The sequence below is a fragment of the Aspergillus versicolor genome, assembly GCF_001890125.1.
Source record: "Aspergillus versicolor CBS 583.65 unplaced genomic scaffold ASPVEscaffold_11, whole genome shotgun sequence".
In the NCBI taxonomy this organism is placed as follows: Eukaryota; Fungi; Ascomycota; class Eurotiomycetes; order Eurotiales; family Aspergillaceae; genus Aspergillus; species Aspergillus versicolor.
This window is the reverse complement of record NW_024467534.1, coordinates 791,105-817,085: the sequence shown is the minus strand read 5'-3', so window position 1 is coordinate 817,085 and position 25,981 is coordinate 791,105. Positions and strand designations below refer to the sequence as shown.

General features: G+C 52.0%; 9 protein-coding genes across 9 annotated transcripts; 6 read left to right on the top strand and 3 right to left on the bottom strand.

The window, feature by feature from the left end:
- Positions 1–670: 670 nt before the first annotated feature.
- On the top strand, positions 671–3,563 carry ASPVEDRAFT_56337 (cystathionine beta-lyase STR3; the record flags this gene model as incomplete). Its single annotated transcript, XM_040815193.1, has 4 exons — positions 671–850; positions 913–1,956; positions 2,531–2,697; positions 2,759–3,563. 4 exons carry the CDS (start codon positions 671–673, stop codon positions 3,561–3,563), a joined length of 2,196 nt encoding a protein of 731 aa, XP_040672562.1.
- Positions 3,564–4,625: 1,062 nt separating this feature from the next.
- On the top strand, positions 4,626–6,558 carry ASPVEDRAFT_141020 (GMC family oxidoreductase; the record flags this gene model as incomplete). The annotated part of the gene is made up of 4 exons (XM_040807712.1): positions 4,626–4,956; positions 5,011–5,620; positions 5,672–6,291; positions 6,341–6,558. The coding sequence occupies 4 exons, from the start codon at positions 4,626–4,628 to the stop codon at positions 6,556–6,558; spliced, it is 1,779 nt and encodes a 592-aa protein (XP_040672561.1).
- Positions 6,559–7,049: 491 nt separating this feature from the next.
- Positions 7,050–8,054, top strand: ASPVEDRAFT_200990 (uncharacterized protein). The gene is made up of 2 exons (XM_040809333.1): positions 7,050–7,207; positions 7,269–8,054. Exons 1-2 carry the CDS (start codon positions 7,108–7,110, stop codon positions 7,979–7,981), a joined length of 813 nt encoding a protein of 270 aa, XP_040672560.1. The 5' UTR covers positions 7,050–7,107; the 3' UTR covers positions 7,982–8,054.
- A 607-nt stretch (positions 8,055–8,661) lies between these two features.
- On the top strand, positions 8,662–12,171 carry ASPVEDRAFT_75826 (uncharacterized protein; the record flags this gene model as incomplete). The annotated part of the gene is made up of 1 exon (XM_040816317.1): positions 8,662–12,171. One exon carries the CDS (start codon positions 8,662–8,664, stop codon positions 11,785–11,787), a length of 3,126 nt encoding a protein of 1,041 aa, XP_040672559.1. The 3' UTR covers positions 11,788–12,171.
- Positions 11,924–13,772, bottom strand: ASPVEDRAFT_46144 (ferric reductase family protein; the record flags this gene model as incomplete). The annotated part of the gene is made up of 5 exons (XM_040813485.1): positions 11,924–12,015; positions 12,084–13,136; positions 13,194–13,292; positions 13,348–13,599; positions 13,652–13,772. Coding segments are annotated over 5 exons (1,532 nt in total), but the record flags the coding sequence as incomplete, so codon positions are not given.
- Positions 13,773–15,093: 1,321 nt separating this feature from the next.
- On the bottom strand, positions 15,094–16,761 carry ASPVEDRAFT_33065 (putative cysteine synthase B; the record flags this gene model as incomplete). Its single annotated transcript, XM_040810684.1, has 3 exons — positions 15,094–15,636; positions 15,689–16,518; positions 16,569–16,761. The coding sequence occupies 3 exons, from the start codon at positions 16,759–16,761 to the stop codon at positions 15,094–15,096; spliced, it is 1,566 nt and encodes a 521-aa protein (XP_040672557.1).
- Positions 16,762–17,527: 766 nt separating this feature from the next.
- On the top strand, positions 17,528–20,215 carry ASPVEDRAFT_46143 (putative MFS drug transporter). The gene is made up of 7 exons (XM_040813484.1): positions 17,528–17,833; positions 17,887–18,020; positions 18,080–18,873; positions 18,934–19,123; positions 19,171–19,236; positions 19,302–19,355; positions 19,419–20,215. Exons 1-7 carry the CDS (start codon positions 17,690–17,692, stop codon positions 19,780–19,782), a joined length of 1,746 nt encoding a protein of 581 aa, XP_040672556.1. The 5' UTR covers positions 17,528–17,689; the 3' UTR covers positions 19,783–20,215.
- On the bottom strand, positions 19,964–23,326 carry mfp (putative peroxisomal multifunctional beta-oxidation protein (MFP)). Its single transcript, XM_040810761.1, has 7 exons — positions 23,022–23,326; positions 22,720–22,947; positions 22,559–22,667; positions 22,419–22,508; positions 21,981–22,368; positions 21,520–21,928; positions 19,964–21,467 (listed from the first exon to the last, which is right to left on the bottom strand). Exons 1-7 carry the CDS (start codon positions 23,175–23,177, stop codon positions 20,145–20,147), a joined length of 2,703 nt encoding a protein of 900 aa, XP_040672555.1. The 5' UTR covers positions 23,178–23,326; the 3' UTR covers positions 19,964–20,144.
- Positions 23,327–24,259: 933 nt separating this feature from the next.
- Positions 24,260–25,919, top strand: ASPVEDRAFT_46140 (TDA10 family protein). Its single transcript, XM_040813483.1, has 5 exons — positions 24,260–24,667; positions 24,747–25,255; positions 25,319–25,342; positions 25,407–25,522; positions 25,599–25,919. Exons 1-5 carry the CDS (start codon positions 24,512–24,514, stop codon positions 25,760–25,762), a joined length of 969 nt encoding a protein of 322 aa, XP_040672554.1. The 5' UTR covers positions 24,260–24,511; the 3' UTR covers positions 25,763–25,919.
- Positions 25,920–25,981: the final 62 nt, after the last annotated feature.

Sequence of the window (25,981 nt, the reverse complement as noted above, 5' to 3'; positions counted from 1 at the left end):
TACTGGGTTATAATGGACGATGTTTTCGATTCTTGCCGATCCTCGCCCCGAGACTGCTATCCGTTCGTTGCAGAGGAGGCGATTGTTCATTGCGAAATTAGCACCCTGTGTCACTGTCTCTTGTTTCGTCCTAGCGAGCGCTGTGGGGAAGGCGTACGGCCCGGGAGTACGGATGGCGTGATGTTCGAGGTCATGTGCATTATGAAAATTGATGGCAGATTAAATGAGGGTAGTCAATCCTCAATGACTATGTATATAGAAGGAAAAGCTTTCTGTGTCTGCGCTGAATACAATAATGCTCAAATGCACAAGTAGTCCGTACGACCACATGTTGCTGCCCCAGGTGTCTGTTTGTCTATATCGAGTTTAGTCGGGATGACGACATCTCTCTCTTTGCCGAAAAGCCAATCAGCGACTGCGAGTGCGTATGACTAAATTCCATCCATGGCGAATCGACTCGGTGAGACTGGGAATGACTCTTTGGATCAAAATATCAATTAACACAACCACTTCTCCTGATTCTGTGCATATTTTTGCTCACTAAGTTGCCGGGCTTTATTACCAGAATTGCCCGAGTATTTCAATTTCTACCTACCTCGTCCCCTGTCTCGATATTTTCTCATTATCCCGTCCTTCCCTCCGCCCCTCCGCGTTTCCCGCCCCCGCAGCGATGTCGGCCTCCAATATGTTGAAAAAGACATTCCCTCAGGTCGATGCTGAGGGCCACAACCTACCCCCTTCTCCTGCTCCGTCGAGCCCTCATGGAGCTAGACGCTACAATATTGCGACGGAGCTCGTCTTCACAGAGAGCAATGACCAGTACAATGCCAGCAGTGTCCCGATCTACCAGGTACAACCCACCCCCCTTGCTATACCAATAATTCGCCGATAAAAGCTAATTGCCGCATTTAGAGCGCAACCTTCAAGCAGTCATCCCACGAGGGAGGAGGAGAGTATGACTACACCCGGTCGGGCAACCCAACTCGCACGCATCTCGAACGACACCTCGCCAAGATCATGTCGGCGCAGCGCGCCCTCGTTGTATCCTCTGGAATGGCGGCTTTGGATGTGATTACCCGTCTTCTCCGCCCTGGTGACGAGGTTGTCACTGGTGATGACCTTTACGGCGGAACTAACCGACTCCTCAAATACCTCGCGACCAACGGTGGCATTATCGTTCACCACGTTGACACCACTAACCCTGACAAGGTGAAGGAAGTCCTGTCTGAAAAGACCGCCATGGTGCTCCTGGAAACGCCGACAAACCCTCTCATCAAGATCGTTGATATCCCTACAATTGCCACTGCGTCGCACGAAGCCAACCCCGGAGCTCTGGTTATCGTGGATAACACCATGATGTCCCCACTCCTGCTGAACCCTCTCGATCTCGGTGCGGATATCGTTTATGAGAGTGGAACAAAGTATCTGTCCGGCCACCACGATGTCATGGCGGGAGTCATCGCAGTCAACGACGCTAGCCTCGGCGAGCGGCTCTTCTTCCCCATCAATGCATCGGGATGTGGTCTATCGCCATTCGACTCATGGCTGCTCATGCGCGGAGTCAAAACACTCAAGGTCCGCATGGACCAGCAGCAATCTAACGCACAGCGAATCGCAGAGTTTCTGGAATCGCACGGATTCAAGGTCCGCTACCCCGGACTGCGGTCACACCCTCAATATAACCTCCACCACTCTATGTCCCGGGGATCCGGGGCCGTGCTCTCGTTCGAGACCGGTGATGTCTCCGTAAGCGAGCGCATTGTTGCGAACGCGAAGCTGTGGGCTATCAGCGTTAGCTTTGGCTGTGTAAACAGCTTGATCAGCTTGCCCTGCCGGATGAGCCATGCCAGTATCGATGCTAAGACGCGAGCGGAGCGCGCGATGCCCGAGGACTTGATCCGGCTGTGTGTTGGTATTGAAGATGTAGACGATCTCATTGATGACCTGCAGCGAGCGGTAAGTTTTGAAACGGTCTGGACTGCTTGGCATTTGCTAATATCTATTCTACAGCTGGTGCAAGCGGGCGCTGTCAACGTCACTCTGGACGGTATTGAAGCGAACACGCCACAGGCGGCGTCTACATAGACCGGGGACTGGAGGGTAGATATACGGATTAAAACTCATTGAACACTTGGCGGGCATGTGGCGTTGGGCGTATGTGTCATAAAACTTGAACTTGATATAGCCATTGGCTGGTGGTAATCGAGACCGGGCTGAGATCTCGGGGTATTTGTAAAGCCGGCATCGGAGCCTGGAACCCGACCGGCCCCGTCTCCTCCGCATAGTCGTTGAGTCAACTAATGAAATCGACGCCAAAAACAATTCAGTCGTCAGTCACCTCATCACTCCAATTTATTTGTCGTACTTTATCCCTCGTTCATCCCACGTTTCCTCCGCGATGTTATAGAGCTTTAATCCCAGCTAATTAATCTGTTTCTTCTCAATTTGCCGTTTCCATTCTTTAGACCTTGTCTCGATCTCCGGCGGCATTCCGGAAGTCTATTTTGTTCACTGTGTCTGCAATCCTCAGATAGCTGCAATCATGTCGCGGAGCCTGTCCCCAGATGCAGCTCTCCCCATTCCATCGCGGGATAGGAAATGGAATACCAGTCGCTTAGGAGCGCGACTTGGAGTCGACGTCGTCAGTGCAGCAACAGCTGGTGTCCTGACGTGTCCCGTCATCACAGTGATTGATCGGTAAGCCGAGTCTGAATCCAAGTCAACCCGGTACAGCAGCTAATAAACTGTCAATTCACAGAGCCATCATCGAAAAGGCATCAAAAGGTGTCCCAATTCGCCAAACAATCACATCCTCTTTTCGGTCCATCCTCTCAAAACCGTCGGGCTTCTTTCTCGGAACGCCCTTCCTCCTTATCTATGCCGTATACACGTCAACCTACCTGACGGCCAACACAATTGACACAGTTACCTCAACGCTGAAAGATAAGCCCTTCTCAACAGTGTTTCCAGACACCGCGAAGTTCCTCACCACCACCGCCGTGAATATGGGTATATGCGTCTACAAAGACGCGCGGTTCGCAAGGTTATTCGGCGCAAACCCCCAACCTCCCCAGCCTCAAGGCCCATCATCGACGAACGGGTCCCCCCCAACAATACCACCAAGAACAACACCTCCAGCATCATGTCATCCGTCCGGCGCGATGGGAGCACCCAAAGTACCGAAAATCTCATACACCCTGTTCTGTCTCCGCGACAGCATCACAATCTTCGCCTCCTTCAATATTCCCGCCTTAATTGCGCCGTCAATACCGGACGCTGTCGCTGCAACGCCCGGGATGAAGGCCGCTCTTGCGCAATTCAGCTGTCCGGCGCTCATGCAGTTCGCTAGTACGCCGATGCATCTGCTTGGGTTGGATCTGTATAACCGGCAACCGCCCGGTGGGCTCGGGTGGCGGGAGCGAGCGTTGCGGATAAGGAGGGACTACGTGCCTAGCTGTTTTGCGCGAATGGGGAAGATTGTTCCTGCTTATGGAGTTGGTGGTGTTGTTAATATTAGGATGAGGGCTGGGTTGATGGGTTATCTTGAGGGATTAGAGGCGTAAGCCTCTTTCATTTTCTTTTCTCTTTCTTTTTTTTTTACTTTATTTGACGACATTTGGGTTTTTAATCGGTTGACTATTTACGACGACACTCCACTCATAGACGGTGTTTTGGTGGTGTTTTTGGGCTGATCAGGGCGTTTTGGTTTACTGGACACTCACTGGGCAATGATAGATCTAGATCTTGTTTAATTAATTATGCCACTCTGGCTATACGGAATAATACCTAGCATGGATCTCACATTCTACTCTACGATCTCGCCACTGTTTTTGAGTCATAACTATCCCTTGATTCCCCAGACTTTCTTGGCCTTCGCCACTCCCCGAGTCAATGGGCCTTTTCCACGGTTCCGTTCTGTGGTTCTTCCCCGCGGGCATCGGGCGAGAACGGGTGAGATATCCGCTCTCTGGGAGAAAACGTGGGTTAAGATGTTATCATTTAGTAGTGACAACAGCCAAGTAGTTTGTAGGAGAACGATAATGATGACGGGATATCAGCGGCCAGAATCCAATGGAAGTGAGAGTTACTTGGGGCTCCGCTGTGCTGATGGCCCCCATTCCCAGGTGGCAGTATGAGCAGGCAGCAGTTCATATTAGCCATGAGGATGAAAATAAAGCTATTATCCTTGTTCTAAGTCTCGCTGTACTTGAGTCGGGTGAACTCCGGGTAAACCTGTTGAATGCATCTATGACTGCGGGGAGTCCCAGAGGAGACGGGGAAGTGGCCCTGGATCGGCGGAATATTGGAGAGCGCAAGGAGTTCCTGCTGGCATTTGTACTTGAATAGGCAGTTGGCTCAATCATGCAGGCTTAGTTGCACCCTGCAGCGTCGAGATCGACACTTTCTGCCAACTCCGCTGGACATCAATGCGCTGCTTGAACTTGCCTTCCTTTTACCGCAAGGGATCAACAGACTTGAGTTAAACTGCACGCACCAGTGTTGTCTCTGCTCTCGGGCTGGAACCTGCTGAGTGAAACTATAAAGATCTCGCCAACTCCGTCCAAATATTTGAAATCAAAAACACCATCCATGCGAGACACCGTCAGCTATACATGCACTTCACCATGACCTTCCGCTGGGTTTTGTTCCTGCTGGGGACTATAGCCGCAGCAACCACAAGCTCTAGCAGCGACTATGACTATATCATAGTCGGCGGCGGTACAGCCGGACTAACAGTCGCCAACCGACTCTCAGAAGACCCTTCAGTCTCAATTCTAGTCATCGAACCTGGTCAAGCTGAATTCGACAACCCCGACGTCACGGACATCTCGCGTCTCGCATATACATACGGCAGCCCAATCGACTGGGCCTTCGAGACCACCGAGCAGTCCTTCGGGGGTCGACGCCAGATAATGCGCGCCGGGAAAGCTCTAGGCGGGACAAGCGTTATGAATGGTGCGTCTATCTCCTTGCTGTGTGTATGGCGCAATTAACCGTGTAAACCACTAGGAGCCGCATATGTCCGCGCAGAAAACATCCAGCTTGACGCTCTGGTGGACTTCAATATCGCCGATTGGACGTGGGAATCTCTCTTTCCTTACTATATCAAGAGTGAGGGCTTGCGCACGCCGAACGAGACTCAGGTCGATGCGGGTGCGCCTGTAATCCCTTCCTACCATGGCCGTGACGGGCCTGTGCAGGTTGGGTTTATGGATATGCGCAAGCAGGACAATGATCTCCCGTCGGTTCTTAACCGTACGCTGGCGTCCATGGGTGTCCCGTGGAATCGGGACTTGAATTCGGGTGTTATGCGTGGGTTCTCGATGCATCCGTATACAGTCGATGGGCGGAATGTGCGTAGTGATGCTGCGACGGCGTATTATCTGCCTGCGGAGAAGAGGGAGAATCTAGACGTTATGTTCAATGCATCTGTTGGGAGGATCGTATGGGGTGAGCGAGTCGGGCAGGAAAGAGGCCTGGTTGCGAGGGGTGTAGAGGTTTATAGGCCAGATAAAGATGGAAGAAAGCAAGTGGTGAATGCGCGGAAAGAGGTCATTCTAGCCGCTGGCGCTATGAAGTCGTCTTCTATTCTGGAACTGTCTGGCGTTGGAAATCCAAGGTCTGTATCTTCCTTCTATACGAACCACAGATCCATTACTCACCGGTATAGAATCCTCCAAAAACACGGAATCCCCGTCCAGATCAACCTGCCCAGCGTGGGCGAGAATCTACAGGACCAACTAAACACCTCATTTGTTCTCACCACCAAAGTCCCCATAACAGGAACCCGAACAGTCGCCTTCGTCTCAGCACGCGATCTCTTCGGCTCCTCGACAGAATCCGTCGCGGCCTCCATCCACGCCCAAATCCCAGAATACGCCGAAGCCACCGCAAACGAAACAAACGGAGCAATGACGAAGGAGAGCTTACAGCAGCTCTTCGAAAGCCAGCACGATCTGATGTTCAACAAGGGCATTCCCGTTGGGGAGTTCGTCTTTATCCTGGATGGCCCGAGTCAACTCCACGTAGGATACTGGGGTCTTCTCCCCTTTTCAAGGGGCAGTGTGCATATCTCCTCAAAGGATCCATTGGAATCACCGACGGTTAATCCGAACTACGGCATGCTAGGCTGGGACATTCAGGTCCAGATCGCGATGTCGAAGTTCCTGCGCAGGATGTTCCAGACTGGTGATCTGGGCCAGCTGATCGATACCGAGAAAATACCTGGGCTGGATCATATCCCAGATGAAGCATCAGATGAGACGTGGATGGAGTGGATAGGACAGCAGTGTATGTGGAATCTTTCTAGACTCTTGATCAGAGGTGACTGACTGAACAGATACCCCGAATTACCACGCCATTGGAACCACGTCTATGCTGCCCCGAGAGATGGGAGGGGTGCTGGATGCTCGCTTAAAGGTCTATGGGACTCGCAATGTGCGCGTTGTTGACTCTTCTGTCTTTCCTGTTCAGCTTTGTGGTCATCCCACGGCCAATATCTACGCGGTGGGCGAGTGGGTTGCTGATGCTATCAAGGAGGATAGGCGAAAGACGTAACCGATCCCGTAAGTTACCGGAGGGGTCGGTTAGACATGCTGAGAAGTAAATGCACTTCTTGGACAAATATTTTAGTTAGAAATATGCAAAAGGCAATTGGTTGATACCGGGTCTGTGCTTGTGGCTTGGTGATTGCTTAAGAAGCTTATCTATATTCTAGTCCATTCTAATGTCAGACCACCACCGGATGAAAGTTACAGAGCTGAGCTGAGTCTTCCATAAAAAGTGAATTAGGCTGTATTTTGGGCCGAGTTTGCACTCGGATAGATCGATATCTGGTGTGACAGTGGGTTGTGCTGCCAACGAGGCTGTGCGGAGGAACTGGCACACCGAGCTCGATCCTTCGAACGAATGAACCAATCAGGCTGCATAAAGGCTCGACAAGTAAAGAAGCAGCTTAACCAGTTAGGGGAGCATTTTGCGCGGGCAGTGAAGCTATCATGGTTGGCCTGCTATAAGACGGCTCTACACGCCAGCACAATGATCCCCATTCTGTATCAACGTCTTAATTCCAATCCACCAAAAAGGTCCAATCTAATCAACCCTAAAATGAATAATAAACCAACAGTCGCTTTCTTCGGCGCCACTGGTGGCTGCACCCTCGCCTCTCTTGCACCCGCTCTCCAAGCGGGATACAACTGCGTCGCCTGTACGTCCGCCATTTACCAAGAGAATCCATTATTCAGTATCAATTACTAACCGCTATATAGTGGCTCGCACCCCCAAGAAACTCACCGACCTCCTCACCGCGCGCGGGATCCCACCGACAACGCTCTCGACACAGCTAACCCTAATCGAAGGCTCCGCAACCGACCTCAACGCCATCTCCCAAGTCCTCTTCCCAGCAAACCTGCCCCCAGCCTCAATGATAATCTCCGGCGTCGGCGGCGCCCCAGACTTCTCTCAGCCTCTTTCGCCCAAGTTCGTCGGCAAGACCATTTGCCAGGATACTATCCGCAATATCCTCCAGGTTCTGCGCGAGCGCAGCCACAATAGCAAACAGAAGCACAAACCCGTTCTCGTGGCTATCTCCTCCACAGGCTTAACGAAGGAACGCGATATCCCGCTCGCCATGGTGCCGCTGTATAACTGGATGTTGAAGGTCCCGCACGCGGACAAGAGAGTCATGGAGGAGCTTATCTTTGAGGAAGTTGGCAAATCCGATGCTGAGAAGGTCATTTCGGAGCATGTGGTAATTCGGCCAAGCTTTTTGACGAGTGGTGTCAGTCAGAGGGAGAAAGTGCGCGTGTTGAAGGGCCAGGGGGAGGGACAGAATACAGCTGTTGGGATCTCTTGTCCGTTTGTTGGGTATACGATTTGTAGGGAGGATGTTGGCGGGTTTATGTTTGGGTTGGTGGAGGGGCTGGATGGAGAGAAGGCTGGGAGGGAGTATTATAGTAGTGTTGTTTCTACCTCGCACTGATGGCTTGATATGCGGCGTTTGGATATGTTTATGGATTTGTACAAGTACCTGATCAACTGTTTTAAAGTATGAGTTATATCAAGTTTAACATACGCTCTTCTGGTGGTTGATCATTGGGTCAGACTGCGTCTAATGGTAGCCCTAAGCCTTCGAATGCAAGCCCTAAGAACAGCCTTGATGCACGTCAAAACAAGCTTCTCTTCGACAAGACAGGCTGCACACACTAAATTTTATTTCCAATGGGCTTGTGTTACTTTACCTGTCTTGCCTGTCATAATAGGCTGCTGCACAGTCAGGTAGCTGCCTGTTTATGTTCACAATTCACAGCCGGAAGAGCATCTCTCCAGCAGTAGTGAATGTTCACAACTGTGCACTGGAGCTCCTTATTATATTACGTTTTTGATTCTCTTTATGCTCACTGCTATCGAAATAGAGCCAATGAGCGCTGTAGTCTGCTTGCCGCTAAACCATTCCTATACAGAAGGCTGCTACTGTGTGAAGAGAATGATGAAGTGTTCTTGGCCCTGTTATCAGGCTTGTTATATCCCTCGTCTATTAACTTTCCTTTCCTCTCTCTCCTTTTGGCTCTCACTGATGGCTATAACAGTTTATACTCCTGCAGCTTCCACTTAGCGTTGATATTATCCTTATTCACCAGCTTCTTTTCTCTGCCTGGCAAGATGATGTACGGCAAGCGAAACAGGTACAACAAGGTGCCAGCAAAAAGCAATCTGCCCACAAGGCCTCTAAAGAAGTCTGTTCTTCTGAGTTATCCTACATGCATACAACTAACTGCTGTCGTCAGGCATCTGCCCCCCAGCATCGTCACTAGTCCATTCTTCCCCAACATCTTTGCACCCTTGCTCGAACTGGATCCTCACCCCGTCAGATTCCCCAATGGTCCGGATCAGCTATGGGCCAGGATGTCGAAGCTCACCAAGACTCACTATCCTGAACCCGACGATGCAGTCCTCGCAGCCCGAGAGTCCCAGAACATAAGAAGCACAACCCTCGAGGTCTTAAACGCCGGAATCAGCCGGTGCTTCGAGAAAGGTCCCAACCAGGTCTTCCTCGTATTCAACGCCTTGTTCGACGCCGCCGTGAAGGGGGAAACGGACATCAACGGGGATCCCTGGGTGCCACCAGATGAGGTCAAGATCGATCTGAGTAGATGGCTTAATACCTTCTCGCCCACCCACGTCCTCGATGCCGCCAGGGTATACACAGACCTCATCATCCTGATCGCCTGCAAAGGTAATTCCCAGTCCTTAATAGACGCCACTAGATTCCTCGCCCCAACCCCTGGGATCTTCCTCACAATGAACGATATAAAACACCAGCCCTCTGCCAACCTCAGTGCCCTCTTCAACCAAGCCAAAAAGGCCGCAATCGACGGTAAAATTGGCAAGACAACCATACTGCCCGTGCACCTCGTCGATGTCGAGCTCGTCCAGATTGCAAAGATGAGACTCCGAACAGAGGACTACCCAACCTTCGAGCACTGCTTCGTCATTGGCGTTGCCCGTGAAGGGTGGCGTCTCTATCAGGCCTGGGGGAACCCCTACAAACGACGCGGATTCAGATTAGACGAGTGGATAATGGCAGACGGGAACCGGGTCCGGTCTTGGGAGGAAGGCAAGAAATGGATGCGTTTGTTCGACCGGTTTGTCTCTAAGAAAGGGCTCTGGACTGAGGAGCTTAACGAGATCTACAGAGACCTCTTCATTCCATCCATGAAGAATGTTGAAAAGAGAAGAGAGCTCTCTGGCTTGGAAATCCTCCGCTTCTGGCCCCATGTGCGGGTTTTGGGACCTATGGATGTTGCTATTGAAGATATCCAGAAGTTCAATATTGTCGATCAGGCCGACGCGCAGCCCTCGTCCACTTCCAAGACTCCAATACCAACTGAAATGACCGAAACGAAAACAGCGGGTTCCTTGTCAATGACCGGCGAGCAAGCTGAGGAGTGGTACAAATCTACATGCGGACCCGTTGAGACGACAGCATCTGGGCCCATGGTTTCGCAAGACCCGTCCATCTATGCTTCACTTACAACAGCGTCGACCACTGAATCTGCAAGGTCTACTAACCCTTCTGCTGAAAAGGCTAAGGATAAACCAACCCGTGGGTTCTTTGGGCCCACGGGGCTTCCTGTGTGCCCGTGCTGCGTGAAACCTATGAAGGGGCCATCTACTAGACCTGCCACCCAGCCTTCCGCCAAAACTGTTGCGAAGGCCAGTGCGAAGGCCGCCGGTAAATCCACGGTTAACGATATATCTTCTGTCGAGGCCGAACCTGTTTATGATGATGCTGATGGCGATGCTGATGCTGATGCTGATACTGACTCGGAAACGACAATCGTTATCGACCACGAGTTCTATATCAAAACAAGGATTCCTGTTGAGGCTGAGGCCCTTGACAATGGCGAAGGGCCATGCTTAGTTGAAACTGCACATGAATCTCTCAGCACTGCTCTTGAGAATGTTGATGCTGAGATCGACTCTGCGCTTAGGGTTGCCAAAGCCAAGCTCAACAGTATTCCGGACTATGGCTTTTGCGTCGATAGTGGTACAGCTGAGCGTGATGTTAAAGCCCTAAATGAAGAGACTTCGGGACTGGATGTTAAACCTGAAGCTGTCGGCAATGCTAAAGCCTCATCTAAACCCGAACTTGATTCCCCAGGCAACGCTTCTCCCATATTCAATGCTGAGGTCGAGCCGGTGTTGAATCTGGCCAGAACGAAGCTTGATGGGCTCCGAGACCACGGCTCGCGCTTTGGATTTCGGGGTCTTCCTCGCTTTCGTGTCACAGACTGCCCTAAGTCTTCGCAGCCTGATGCCGGGGTAGACTTGCAAGTTGGCGTTGAGTCTAAGGATGAAGTTACTACTGATACTCCAGCCAGTGACGAAGCTCTTGGTCGAGCTGAGGTTGAACCTTCTACTACAGCTACTTCCAATGCCGAGATCAGAGTTGAAGCTGAAGCCAACTCTGATATCGACATCGGCGTCAGTATTGAGGGAGCTGGTGTCGACAAGGAAACAACTGTCAACCCTACTCCTGGGCCTGGGCTGTATACTGAAACAGAGACTCGGGTTCTCGCTAAGGCAGAACATCCTGTCAAATCTACTCCCAAAGTCTACTCTGATGTCGAAGTAGACACAGCGGGGGATGCTGAAGCTTCTACCAACAAGACTCCTGCTCAAATCGGGACCGAGCCTCCTACTACAGTCTCCTCTGGATTCACTGCTGAAGAGGCTGGCGTGACAGTGAATGCTCAACCTGAGCTGCCTATCGCCGAGAATTCCTCCGAGCTCAAACTTGGCGTCGCTGACGGTGCAGATGAGGTCAAGCCTCATGCTTCCGTCAAGACTCCTGCCCATCCCACAGCCAAACCTCCTATCCCAGCTTCTTCTAAAGCCAAATTCAGAGGCGGATCCAGAGGGAAATCCGCAGTCAAGACACCAAACAGGGTTATCCCCAAAAACAAAAATGCTGTCAAACCGCCGCCCAAAGTCAACATCCCTCGGAAGCTCACGCCCATCCCGGAACAGGACGAAAACCACGAGTCTACCTCGGAGGATGAATCAGATGGGGGTGTATCTCTCAACGTGCACGACGGTTCGGAAAGTCGATTCCAGGAGCTGAACTTGGGCGTTGCAAGATGGGAAACAACCAGCACCAGTCAGGCTGGGGGAGCGAGAGTGAACCAGGGACGCGACTATCTTCAGGCATTTAATCTGGCGGGCCCGGGTTGGAATGCAGAATTGGATAGATTTAGAATGGGATTGAAGACTTGTAACTGGTAGATTTCACTGCAGGGTGAGTGAGATGTTTTTTGTTTTTTCGAATATTGGGGGATGTGATCGATGATAGATAAGTTGTATCAGATAGTAGAAGTTTTTAACAGTTCATTGGAGTAGAGTAAATCAAATAAGGTATCTCTGAAATCTGTATCATATAACACCAACTCTCAGTCCCAATGCCTCTCCGCTTCAATATACAAAATGATTGATCCTACAACCCGATCTCACCATCTAAAGGCCACTCGGTTAGCCAAAATTCATACGAAATCGCAGGTAAGGGTAAGGAAAGGTACACTTACGAAAAACTCTCCGAATGCAAATAAAGCTCTCCCCCAGAACCACCCCGTAAAATCCTCTCTTGCTCACGCGCAGCCGCATTCCTCACATCATTTAGCATAGATGCAGGGCCGCAGACGAATACCGCAACACGTTTCCCGGCACCAGACTCTGCAGAACTGGCAACAAGCCGAGGAAGATCCGGCCGTCCTTTGGCGAATACACTAGCGCTGGTGTTTGCGTTCTCGTCAGCGTTGTGCGTCTCCGAAAGCGCCTCGGACGACGAGGAGAGCGGGTCGATTGATTCTTCTGTCCTTGCTTCCTTCACTGCGGGTTGTTGTTCCTTTCTCTCAATGTCGAGGTGGTGGTTGGTATTCGGGCTGGAATATGACGAGCCAGTAACATGGATAGAGACGTCGATACCTTCAGTGCCCACGCCGTGAAGCGCCAGCAACGACTCAATTTGCTCGCGGTACCACCGCGCGACATCCTCCGACTGTGTCGCGAACACAACCCTAATTGTCTTTCGCTTCTCAGCAGCATCGATGTTCTGGTTTGGATCACAGCAGTTCGTTTTATTCATCTGCAATGCAGCCTCGAAAACGGCCAGCGAGAATCCACCGCCGGAACCACCTGAGATGATAACTGCCGATTCAGACCTAGCGATGTTACTCGGTTCGATGCCTCCATACGGACCTTCAACCAATACACCATGACCAGAGCCCGGCGACTTGGAGGCAATATTCGCTAATCGCCCCGTTATCCCGCGCTTGGGCTTAACGTAGAAGATCATCTCGTTAGCCTTGTTTGCGGCTTGGACGTCATGGGACGTCGAGCAGATTGTAAACGGGTGGGAGGTGAGGCTGTGCAGAGCGATTCCGGTTCTAGGAGATGAGAAGCGGATGAAGACATGTTGCCCTGGTGTCCAGTTTATGATGGTGGGGATTTTGATTTGGAGGAGGCCGCAGGGGAGGAGGCTCAGGGTTGCGGTGTGGCGGCCGTTGATTAGGTGTGTGCGGATAAGGGAGGTGAGGAGGGAGAACACGTAGAGGGAGCCACCGGCGATAAAGTAGTCCCTATAAGATGTTTGTTAGTGGTAGTTGGAGGGGATGGTGGCGGGAGGAGAGACTTACCAGGAGGTTAGTCTGAAGTCACAGTGGAAGAAGAAGAATAAGATGAAGAGTAGGGCAATAAGGAAGTGGGTTGCTTTGAAGAATTCGTAGTAGCGATTTCTGGAGCTGTTAGATCTAGATCTCTAAACTTGATCATTGAAATAGGGCCACGAACCGAATCCAAGGCAACGACATGAAGGTCAAGTATGCCTGGGGGATGAGCGCTGCAACACCTGTCCAGTATACCACACTCGAGTTCCACTCGGACACCATCTCGCCTTGTTGGATATTGTAGACGATGAAGGGAAAGGTGTGGATCAAGGCCAGGACGAACATGGCGTAGCTGGTCCAGTGGTGGAAGACCTGCAGCTTTTCGTGTGGGACGCCGGTCAATGCTGAGATGAGGTTGGCTTTGGTACCGAGGACTCTATACAGAGTAAGCAAGACTGTTAACCTGTATACATCACGGCTTCACACACAAAACAAAAGGCAGCAGAGCCACCGCCATCCACCCCGTCCTAGTCGCAATCGGCGGGCTGCCTCCATACGAGACCGTGTCCGAATTAGGCCAGTAGTACGGTTTAGGGCCGAGAGTCATAGCTGAACGGCTGGTCAATACTATTTGGAGGGTGGATATCGAAATATAGATTGAACATACCTAGAAAAAACACCGTCCCAATTAATATCAAAACCGCAACACCCAGTGAAGCAGCCCAGTACCCCAGCACGGGGATCCTCACTCCCCTATACGCAAGGAACCGCGCAGCAGCAGTACCCTTCTTCCACAGCGAGTTCTCTCTCACACGGGCAGGCGCATATCGCCCCGCAAAATGCAGAATGGCGAACACGCCCACCGTGGCACAGAGAAAGTAGACCGTATTCAGAGCATAAACAAGATCTGCCTGATACCTACAGAAATGACACCATCGTTAGCCTTGTCGATCGGCATGTCTATCGAAGCAGATAATTCTCCGGATCCTCCACAGTCCAGGCACACGCATATAGGAAGGGAACTGATCAGCAACGTACCAGTATCTCCAGTACCCAGACCGATAAACGCATTGCTCCGGCGTCAACTTGCACGTGTCTGCGCGCGAAGAGTGTAGCATCACCGGGCTATCAAGCCATGGCACGCCCGCGGGCTGGTCCATTTCCATGTCCATGTCCATCATGTTGGCCTGTCTGTCTGGCCGTCTGGCTCCGCTTCCAGTGTTAGACAGCCGAGCCTAGCAGCAACTTGAGAGGACTCTGAGCAACTGGGTGGGCAGATTGACACAGATGTTACACATGACATGAGCCAGCAGAGAGCACAAGCCTCTGACTTATAGGCGGGCGACTAAACGTAATCAACCACATTCCTTTCACTGGGGAGAGTCAGAGTGTGTTGAGGGCGTTGCTGTGGTCCATACTTTGGGTGCGCCGGCTTGTGATTGGCCGGCCGGCGCTGGTTTGCGAGCAATTGAGCACATTTCCTGTTAGCGTGATTTGTCTCCTGGCTGCTTGCATTGGGCTTTATTTCTTTTTCTCTCTTGCTTTTTCTTGCCTTTTCCTTGGGTTTAACAGCTGTCATATTAACATTTCCGCGGGTTTCATTCGCTTATTCTCTTTTTGCTGTTGCAGGTATCCATACTGACTTTTCTAGAGGTGGACGTGCGCCAGCAGGGCTGACCACGCATGACACTGGACTCGTTTAAATGAAACCATCATTATCAGTCTATTCAAAACTCATGAGGGGAAATAACTAATCAAGATACCCAAGAAACAACGATGATCCTTCGCTCCAGTCGAGCCCGCCGACTGACGGGGACTTCCGCTTTCGGACACGGCCACACGTCCATCTAGGCCAATTAATCAAACGAACATCCGAAAACAAATCAATCTTTTTTTTCATTATACCATTTGCATGCTCATACAGTCATATTCAATTGCTCTCCAGCGGGATTGGGGTTACAGACACTGAGGGCTGCGTATATGACTTATTCCCAACCGACTCGGCTCCACCATCACCCCATAGCCCCTGGTCCTTCAGCGCCTGGTACCCTCCACGGAGACTGTCAGCCTCGATCTTCTGCGCTCGGAGCACACTGGTGGCTACCCGCGCTGTGTCCCCGTTATAACAAATCACAAGGACATGTTGATCTTGGAGCTGGGTTAGGACGCTCTGTTGTTTTAGGAGGGCCTCTAGCTCTAGCCACTGCGCCTCTAGGATGCTAGGGTTGAAAAAAGGCTTCGGGGTGTGCGAGTCGAGGCTTTTCAGAGGGATGTTGACTGACCCCGGGAGGTGCCATGAGTTGAAGTCGGTTGAGGTTCTGAGGTCCACGACGCAGCATTGTGGGCGGAGGGTCAACGTGGCAAGGAGATCTTGGGAGCAGGTTTTAGGGGACTCGTAGAAGTGAGTGAATAGGACTACTGGGCTTCGCTCCCAGCTTTCGTCGTAGCGGTATAGGTCGACCTTGGTTAGGTTCTGTAAGGCATGAGTATCTGAGAGCGTGGAAAACAGGCAGGAAACAACAAACCTCGTTCTGGATGGGGTGGAACTTGTCTTCTCCTAGCCGCTGGAAGTATTCACCGATATACTGATACGGCAGGTCGCAGCATAGGAACACGCAGTGGATTGAGCCGTCGGGTCCAGCCAGTTCGGACAGCGTACCAGCCTTCTTGCGCTTCTCAATCATCTGAAAGAGGCCCTGCAAGTTGAACCCCGATGACGGTCCGCAGACGATACCTTCCCGACACAGCTCTAGAGAGAGGGAGAAGGAGTCGTAAGAGTTGACTTCTTCAATAGTATCAACTGCCTCCTTCCACGGGAACTCCACGGGCCTCATCAATGCAAATGATCTTGGCCCAGGAACTCGGTCTCCGGGTGCCGTACATACCCCAAGGCGGACAACAGATGGCTTGGCTTGCTTAAAGTAAGTGCCCAGGCCGGTCATCGTTCCTGAGGTTCCCATCCCCGCGCAGAGCACGTTGATCTCGGGAAGCTGTTTGAAGATCTGCGGTCCGGTCCAGCGGATATGTGACTGCCAGTTCTTGTCATTTTCGTACTGATTCGGGTTGAGGATTGCGTCTGATTCTGTTGCCATCCTGCGGGCACTCTGGATACCACCTCGCTCATCATAGGGCTCCGGCTGGGACGGTCCACCAAACAGGCTGACGTTGAGTCCGAAGAACTGCATCAGTCTGAGCTTTGCCTCGCTTGTTTTGTTGCTGAGATAGGCTCGGGTGTCCTGCACGCCGTGCATAACCCGCGCAATCATCGACATAGAAATGACGGTAGACCCAGAGCTGTACTCGATGATTGTGTTTGTCTTTCCGGGGGCCACGTCCGACTGCAGCATATTCATTGCTAATTGGTCAGTTAAGGGTACCAATGATCAAATCATAAGAGTTTCGTACCTGGCATCGCTTTAACATTGTTTGCAGGATGCATAGTCATCATCTTTGCATAGATCCGCACGCCATCCTGGTGGTAGGGGTTGAGGTACTCTGGGAGCTCAACCAAGGGCAATGGAGGCTGCGAATCCGGGTCAAAGTACTTCTTGAGAGAATCCTGCCCGAAGTAGACATTGAGCTCATTAGAGTTCACCATGGTGCATACAATGCAAGTAGGAGCAAGTTCCACTCGGGTATCTGCACCGGGCTTCTGCAGTTGATGAGAGAGGAAGTGAGGGGGACGTTCCACGAGGGAAACGCCATAATATAGCAAATATGCTCGCACAGAGTGCAACAGATGGCTTCCCCCCACGCGCATCCCTCCACCCCTCTTCAGCCTTGGTCCCCTGCTGCTCTTTTCCTCATTTCCGCGCGCAGACCCGATGCCAGAGAGTCGGGACCCACCAAGCAGGCTGTCGATTCACTTTGCTTCATGAGGTGCTCGTGTCTAGAACCAATGGTAGAGGCATCAATCTCAAGGCCCTACAGGGAATTCGGGCCATTTTCTTGATTGGCGAGTGGGCTTAAGGTCGAGACAGCCAACAAGGCCTCTGGGCTGGAAGATCACGAAAGTTTGCCCGCAGGGTGTTGTGGGCTGAAAACAGGATGGACAAATGAATCAGTCTGGTCGAGACGATCTGCAGATTCGACAGAGCGCAAGGTCCCTTGAGACGCAGAAACGGGCAGGGGGTTGACGCCGCAGGTACTCAGGCTGACGATATGATAGACGCTTGGCACGTGCCGGCGAGGACCTTTGAGGTGTTTTGAGCACATTTGCGGCGATCTTTCTCTCTCTCTCTCTTTCCCTTCCCTGATCTTCCCGGCAATTCAAAGCCCAGTGATCCTGCCCTGCAGACACGAGACAATGGCAGGCCCGGATTTCTGGATATACTTCTGACCCATCAATTAGCTAATTGTTCCACCCTATTCTTCAATGCGGTGGGCTCGTCGTTCGCCGGCGGATTCGCTCGTGCCGTGTCACTCAGCCCGAGAAGGGAATAGGAGGGACCCAGTGCTTAACACCCATATAACCCCCGGCCAATTCCCCTTTCGCTTGCTCGCCAGCATGTCCAGCGAGAGGAAAGATGTCGGGTGCTGCTGTCCTCCAGGAACCTCAACCCTCCAGCCCGCCCGGCTCGGCCAGTTCGGGCTCGGAGTCAGCCTCCCCTAAGGCGCAGCATGTCTTCAATGAACAGACAAATTACGTACCTAGAAGCACCATTATCACCGTAATGCGCCGACCCCACCGCTTGGAGGATCCTCATGGCTAACGCGGCTACAGATATTTTTGGCCTGCTCGACCGTCGACCTCATAGCTTTGATGGACCAGACTACCCTGGCGGCCAGCTTGTCAATTATTGGAAACGCGCTGAACGCCAGCGATAAATCAGCTTGGATATCCGGGGGCTACTTTGTGTAAGCTGCCTCTCCACATATATCCATGCATGCATTCGGTTCGCTTATTATTCGTCCAGCACTTCAACATGCTTCCAGCTCATATACGGTCGTCTTTCGGACATCTGGTCCCGCAAATTTGTGCTGTTCGTAGGCCTGGGGATCTTCTTTTTCGGCTCTCTGGCAGCTTCTCTCGCACAGACTGCCACGCAGCTGATCGTCTTCCGCGCCTTCACTGGTGTCGGCGGCGGCGGGCTAATGACGGTGGCTCAGATGATAGTCAGCGACGTTGTACCACTTAGAGAGCGAGGGAAATACCAGGGAATTTTAGGTGCAGTGGTAGCACTGGCTAACGGAATCGGTCCAGTTATCGGTGGTGCCCTGTCCGCTATATCCGAGGACTCTTGGAGATGGATCTTCCGGCTTAATCTTCCACTTACTGCAATCTGCACGCTCTGTGTTCTCTTCTTCATGCCATTGCGGAAAGTTACAGGGGACTGGAAGCTTAAGCTCAAAGCTATCGACTTCGTGGGGGCGGCTCTAGCTCTTGCGGGTACCGCAGTGCTTCTTCTGGGGCTTACGTGGGGTGGTGGTGAATATCCCTGGGACTCAGCCCATGTCATCGCCACCATCGTTGTAGGATTTGCTGTCTGTGTAGGCTTCGTGTTATGGCAGTGGAAGGGCGCCCGGTACCCTTTGGTGCCGATGCACATATTCAAGTCACGTATCGTCAACGGAGCTTGTCTCACCATGTTCATCAATGGGTGGAACTTTCTTGTACAGGTCTACTACATTCCGACCTTCTACCAGCTTGTGTTTAATTACTCCACCGTGAAATCTGGAGCAATGCTCCTGCCCATCACCTTGATGCAGAGTACGTCGGCGCTTGCTCCCCCCCCGCCTCCATAACGGCGAAGATGCTAACGAAACACAGCCGTCAGTAGCACCGTATCCGGGCTCATCGTACACTGGGTAGGTCGCTACAGGGAATGCATCCTTTTCGGATGGATGATATGGGCGGTCGGGCTAGGTCTCTTCTCGACTCTCGACGAGTCCTCCGGTCTTGGAAAACAGATCGGATACGGGCTCCTAACTGGTGTGGGCGTCGGAAACACACTACAACCGTCAGTTCAAATCATCATCCACATTAGCCATTACTGACAGTACATAGTGCCCTTATTGCCATCCAGGCCGGTGTCGAGCGACGAGACATGGCGGTCGTAACCTCCTTCCGAAAGTATGTCTCTACACACATCCAGATCTTAACAAGACTAGCTAGCTAACCTCCCTTCCCCCATCAAGCTTCGTTCGAAACCTAGGTGGTACGCTAGGTCTCGCAATCGCTCAAACAATCATGTACGCCCCTCCCCTTCCTCGCTAGTTTAGGCCAGTCATCAAAGCCCAACTAACACTAACCAGAAACAACCTGATAACATCTTCAATGGCTCCCCTGCACCTAAGCGCCGAAGACAAACGCTCGTTCCTCTCTAGCCCACAAAGCTTCCTCTCTACTCTCCCAGACTCCGAAGCTCAACGTGCTCGGGACCTTCTCATCCCCGCATACAAGCGTGGCTTCATGATTATTTTCGTGATCGGGGCATCTCTGTCAGCAGCGGCATTTGTGCTCGCGTTTGGGCTCATGCCACAGGTTGGGCTGAAGAGGGATGATGATGAGAAGTTGAAAGAGGAGGGGAAGAGGAGGGTTATGGAGAAGAAGATTAAAGAGAAAGGGAAGGGCGGGGAGGAGGTTGAGAGGCAGGAACAGGACCAGCGTCAATCATAAGTTAGTTAGCTCGCATAGATGGGTGGTTTTGCTGGGAGAGAATTATGCCCTGGTGAAAAAGTTGTTCAGCACGTTCTGGCATTTTGGGTGGTTGTTGTGCTGTTTCATAGAGCTGTGTTCAGCCTTTGTTGCTGGTCTGGAGAACGACCACAGAAAAGCATGAGTATAAATAATACGGTAAGCTACCTCAGCTTAAGTACCAGATTTAGGATGATACACATCTACAAGACACAAAAAAGTAGAACTGAAAGGAAATTGCTATCAAACAGAACTATTTATATACACAGTCTGAACCAAACCAAAAAAAATTTCCAGCCATAGTCATAGTGGCATCTCATCACAATTCACATCCGTAGTTTAGTTTACAATTTAGCCTTAGCACCATCAAGCAGCTCTGCACCGGCACCCGTGATAGCAGGCTTGCCAGTATCGACAACGGTGGTCTGGAAGAGAACGGTGTTGCCCTCCTTCCACATTTCCGTCCTGAGGGTCTGGCCGGGCAGAACGACACCAGCGAAGCGGACCTTGAGATTCTTGATGGGGCCGAATTTAGAGAAGACGTGCTTACCCGAGACACCGAGCGAGCAGAGACCGTGGAGGATGGGGGTCTTGAAGCCACCGACCTTGCTGAACTCGGGGTCGATGTGAAGAGGGTTGCGGTCGCCGTTAAGACGGTAGAGGGCAGCCTGGTCCTCGGAGGTCTTCTCCTCGACGACGGCGTCGGCCTTGCGCTGAGGAGGCTTGTATGCGGCGACGGCACCCTTGGGGCGGGCGGCAGTGGGCTTGGGCGAGCCACCGAAGCCACCGCTGCCACGGATGAAGACGGTGGACTCGTTGTAGAAGAGGTCCTCGCCTGTGGAGGCGTCCTTGGTTGTGTAACCGGCAACGACGAGAGCAGCGGCGCCCTTGTCGACAACGTCGATGAGCTTGGGGTAGGTCTTGGTGCGGGCATCGGTGGGGATGGGGAACTTGCGGATCTCCATGTATTGCTCACCGTGGAGAAGCATCATGGGGGAGAAGTCCTTGACGATGTCGCCCATGTCCCAGGGGGTGGTGGTGTTGAACCAAGGAATAACACCGAATGAGGGGAGGGCCTGGAAGTGGTCGTTGTTCTCGTAGACGAGGGGAAGGTCGGTGCGCTTGGCGCCCAAGCTCAAGTTGTAGAGAATAACATCGCGCTCAGTGTAGTCGAAAGCGGTTCCGTCAGTAGTAGCCTTCTTCGCCTCTTCGATGGCGGTCAGAATGTCGTTACCACCGTCACCGCCGCTACGGTTGCTGAAGTTTTCCATCACCTTCTCGTTGGCAGCCTGGATATTCTCGGGGTGGTCTGCACGGCCGTCATCGAAGTTGGTGATCTTCGCAAGCTCCTTGGCAACGGCCTCAGGAGTCAACTTGACGTCAACAGGGAAGCCGTGGCCACCGCTGCGCTGCCAGCGAGTGCTGCCGAACCAACCACTGCCACACTCGAACAGGCCCTTGGTGGAGTAGGGCTCAGGGCAAACGTCGGAGCAGAGAAGAACCACCAAAGGTGCAACGTAGTCGGGCTTGAAGGCCTGGACCATCTCCTCGGGCATGATCGATCGAGTCATGTTGGTACCGGCGTTGGGAGCAATGGTGTTAACCTTGATGTTGTACTTGGCTCCCTCCAAGGCAAGAGCTCGGGAGAATCCGAGGATACCGAGTTTCTATTAACCGTTAGTTCGTCCACCAGTGGACCGACAGGGACGCTTAACATACCGCGGCAGCATAGTTGGCCTGTCCAAAGTTGCCGTAAATTCCACTGGTGCTTGCAGTGTTGACAATGCGACCATACTTGTTCTTCAGCATGTGAGGCCAGGCAGCCTGGGTGACCTTGTAGGTTCCGCGCAAGTGAATGTTAATAACAGGGTTCCACAGATCATCAGTCATGTTAGCGAAAGCCTTGTCGCGCAGAATACCAGCGTTGTTGACCAGAATGTCGATACGACCGTAAGTGTCGATGGCGGTCTTGACGACAGCCGGGCCATCTTCGCAAGAGGCCTTGTTGCCCACGGCCTCTCCGCCGAGCTTCTTGATCTCTTGAACAACAGGCTCAGGGTCAACCAGGTCGTTAACCACAACCTTGGCGCCGAGTTTGGCGAACTGAAGGCAGTAAGCACGGCCAAGACTAGATGCGGTTAGCATGGGCATGTCTTTAGGCCTATAGTTTGGAAACATACCCGTTACCACCACCAGTGACAAGGGCAACCTTGCCCTTGAAGTCGGGCTCAGCCCCAGAAGGAGCGGAAGGCAGCTTGAGGCCGTCTTCCAAGAGTTCCATGAAGTTGGCGGGCCCCGTGGGATAATCGGGCTTGGAGTAGTCGTTGACGTCGTTCCACCTTCTGGCGATGGCACCGGGGGTGAGGGATGCATCAGTCTTCAGTAGAGCACCCTTGGCACGTTCCCAGCGAATCTTAGCCACGTGGCCACCACCGATCTCGAAAATCGAGCCGGACTCCGTTGTGTTAGATGAGTGGACCAGAGTAGCGACGACGGGAACAACCCATTCGGGCTTGAGGAGGTCCAGAACCTCTGGGGGCATCACGGTAGCAGTCATACGGCTAGCAGCTGTTGGGGTCAGTTACACATCCGTTAACTACAGTTTTCGCGCGACTTACCAACGGGGGCGATGACGTTGGCGATGATGTTGTACTTGGCACCCTCCTTTGCAAGGGTCTCGGTGAATCCGACCTGACCGAGTTTGGCAGCTAGAACGGTTAGCCGATGTCCAGCTCAATTCTATCATTGCGTAACATACCAGAGTAGTTGGCCTGTCCGAAGTTACCGAAGAGACCGGCGGCAGATGCCGTGTTGATGACACGGCCATACTTTTGTTTCCGGAAGTGAGGCCAAGCAGCTCGTGCGCACTATAGACAATCAGTCTCCGTCGCGTAGAAACGGAATAGCCGGAACCCCTACCTTGTATGCACCATATGTGTGGACTCTGTTGATGAGATCCCAGTCCTGGTCCTTCATGTTCTTGAAGCTGACATCCCGGAGGATACCGGCGTTGTTGAGGAGAACATCTACTCGGCCAAAGTTCTTAATGGCTGTGTCAATGATAGCTTCGCCGTTCTCGACGCTGTCGTAGTTGGCCACGGCCTTGCCGCCGGCAGCTTTGATCTCTTCAACAACCACATCGGCAGCCTATAGAAAGCAAAAACTCAGTTAGAACTGACGGTAAATAACATGTGATTGTGATCATGATCAACGGCGCTCACCTTGCTTGACTGACCCTCGCCCTTGTGAGAACCACCGAGGTCGTTGACCACAACGTTTGCTCCTCTTGAGGCAAAGAACAGAGCATATGCCTTACCCAAACCACCACCAGCACCCGTGACGACAACGGTCTGGTTGTCAAAGCGCAGCTCAGACATATTGATAAACCAAATTCAAAAAAATGAGGGGAAACAGGAGAGTAACGGGGGAGGATATAGGACGGAGGGAGGGGGTCAAACAGGGGATATGAATTATTTAAGGATGGGGAGAAAGAAGGAGAGAACAAGCAGTATTCTGGGGAGAAGCGGGTTCAAGAATCATGGATGAGGGTGAATAATAATAATCTGGGGAGAAGAGTGACGACGGTCGCAGTGCTCGGCAAGCTGGCACGTCTGGGCCGAGGTATCTCTGCTGACCCCAAGCTCGGTGCTTCTGCACCCACAAGCGCCGACGGGTCATGCACTTCATGGCAGATGGAACGGCTTCACATGCCGATTACATCGCCAGCCCCTGCAGTTCTTTATCCCTTTGCCGTCACTCAGTCCTTCACTCTTCACTACTCTTCGGGGTCTCTTCTCTCTCTCGGGTCCACCGGCTCTTTGCTTCCCTCCCGTTGCTATGCTGTTTTCCACAAACGGTTGGCCGCTCTCATGTGATTCGAAGCCCGAGGTCTTCTCTCACGAGTCCACAAATCACAAATGATGTATGATGTGGGGCTAGATCTCTCCGGGGGCGGTGATCCCGATTCTGCCGGGCTACCTTTCAAATGAAATAGCTCAGTGGGAAAACGCTGTCTTAATCACATGATTCAATTTATCACATAGTACTCAGACGTCTCCGATACCTGGAGAAGTCTATGGCCCATCGTTCGATCCCAAGCTGACCCATTTAATACTTCATTCTCTTATGTTCTACAGACTGCGTTTATAGACCCCGTTGAGCAGCTTTTTGCGGTTCTCATTCCTCTATCCCATTTTTGATCCCTGCCGTGAAAAGCTATCGCCCTTCCAGTTGGCCGGTGGTTGGGTCCGCCGAAACATGGATGTACTGTGCACCTGTACCATTAAGCATACGCCGCAGGGATATAGTCTGTTACACTGCACCTTCTAGTACCAGAGTTCTACCTAAGGTGTGGCAACTTCCAAGCCCTGTGAAGTATTAAGAATAGCCACCCAGCCCTAAGCTAAGCCCTGCAGCAATGGTATATAGTCCACATTTATCAATCTACCATAAACTATATCTGCACGTTACCTAAAGTTTGCAAAGTCTACAAACTAAGAAGATCCTCTCTACTCTGTAATCAAGATCTCTCGGCCGTTACATGCCCACCTTCTCCACAACGAGAAGCTACACAGGCCGAACGGTTCCCCAGCCGGAGGAATTAAGTCCGGTCGGACATCCCCCGATCAACAGTCCCTCTGATATATGAATCGCTGGATCTGCATCTCGCGAGCAATTCGCCGTTCTAGAACCGTTTTTACAAAAATCCAAAATGCCTGAAATCTTCGACGACAAGTCCGAGCACTGCATTCCGTTCCTGCTTGAGCGCCTCAAGGCCCACCAGGCGCAGTACGGGGACGACCCCTCCAAGACCCCGCCGTTCTTCCTGGGGCTGAACGGTGTCCAGGGCGCTGGGAAAACAGTGCTGGTACGTAAAACGGGCATTGATTGATCGGGCAAATGAAGGAAGAAGAATAAGGATAGCTAAGCAATCAGTGCCGCTCTAGGTGTCCACGCTGCAATCCACCCTCCGCTCGCCGCCATACTCTCTCCCCGTCGTCACTCTCTCCCTCGACGACCTCTACCTCACCCACGATGACCAGGTCCAACTCGCAAAGAACAACCCGACCAATCCACTCCTCCAGCACCGCGGCCAACCAGGTACACACGACCTTCCCCTCGCCGAGTCCGTCTTTGCATCTCTCCGCTCGGGCCGCCCCACCGCGATCCCTCAGTACGATAAATCGGCGTTCAGCGGGCAGGGCGACCGGGTCCCGCAGGCGCAATGGGAAACGGTTAACGAGTCGGGCCAGGAGCAGATCAAGGTTCTTATCTTTGAAGGGTGGAGTGTGGGGTTCCGCGCTTGGAACGAAGATGTCCTCCGGGCCAAGTGGGAAGCCGCGGTCCGGACGAAAGATGACAAGGGATCTGACTATAAGGGCCGCCTGGGCCATGTGAGATTTGAGGACGTTAAGATGGTTAATGATCTATTGAGGAGATATGATGGCTTGACTAAGTTTGTGACCCTGTTGGATGATTTATTTTTTGGATTTGGACTAATACATTTTCTTCTTACTAGCCAGCTGGATGCGCTGATACATATGTATGTGCCTGGATCCTCCAACGCAAGCACTGGTATTAAGTGATGCTAACCCATATCTCTATAGCGACGCCAAGGATAACCACTACGTTTATGAGTGGCGACAAGAACAAGAGCGAACTCTTCGGGCTACAAAGGGTATCGGCATGACCGAGGAGCAGGTCAATAACTTTGTTGATGGCTGTATGTCCACCCCATCGCCCATCTATCACAACGCTACTACTGCGTCTTATAAGAAGCAAATGTACTGATTGACTAGATTACCCATCCTACGAGCTCTACAGCGAAACTCTCCGCGAAGGTGCCTTCAAGCCCGTCCCTCATTCAACCACAGCATCCGCATCGCCATCCGGATGGGAAGGTAAACAGCTTAGACTGATCGTTGACAAGGGTAGAAAGGTGCAGGACGTTATCAAAATATAGATATTTTTTTTTTCTGTATATACTCAGATTCTGCATGAAATCTCGTAAGTGGTTACGTTTCAATTTATATATGTGTGTGAGTAGCGATGATAAGCGGGGCTAAAACAAGGAGAGAAAGCATGCCGAAATGGAATTCCATTTTGGATATAGACAAGGCAGCAGATTGGGACGAAATGTAGACAGTAACTGGGTAACAGTATCTGTAGCTGGTAGAAGACG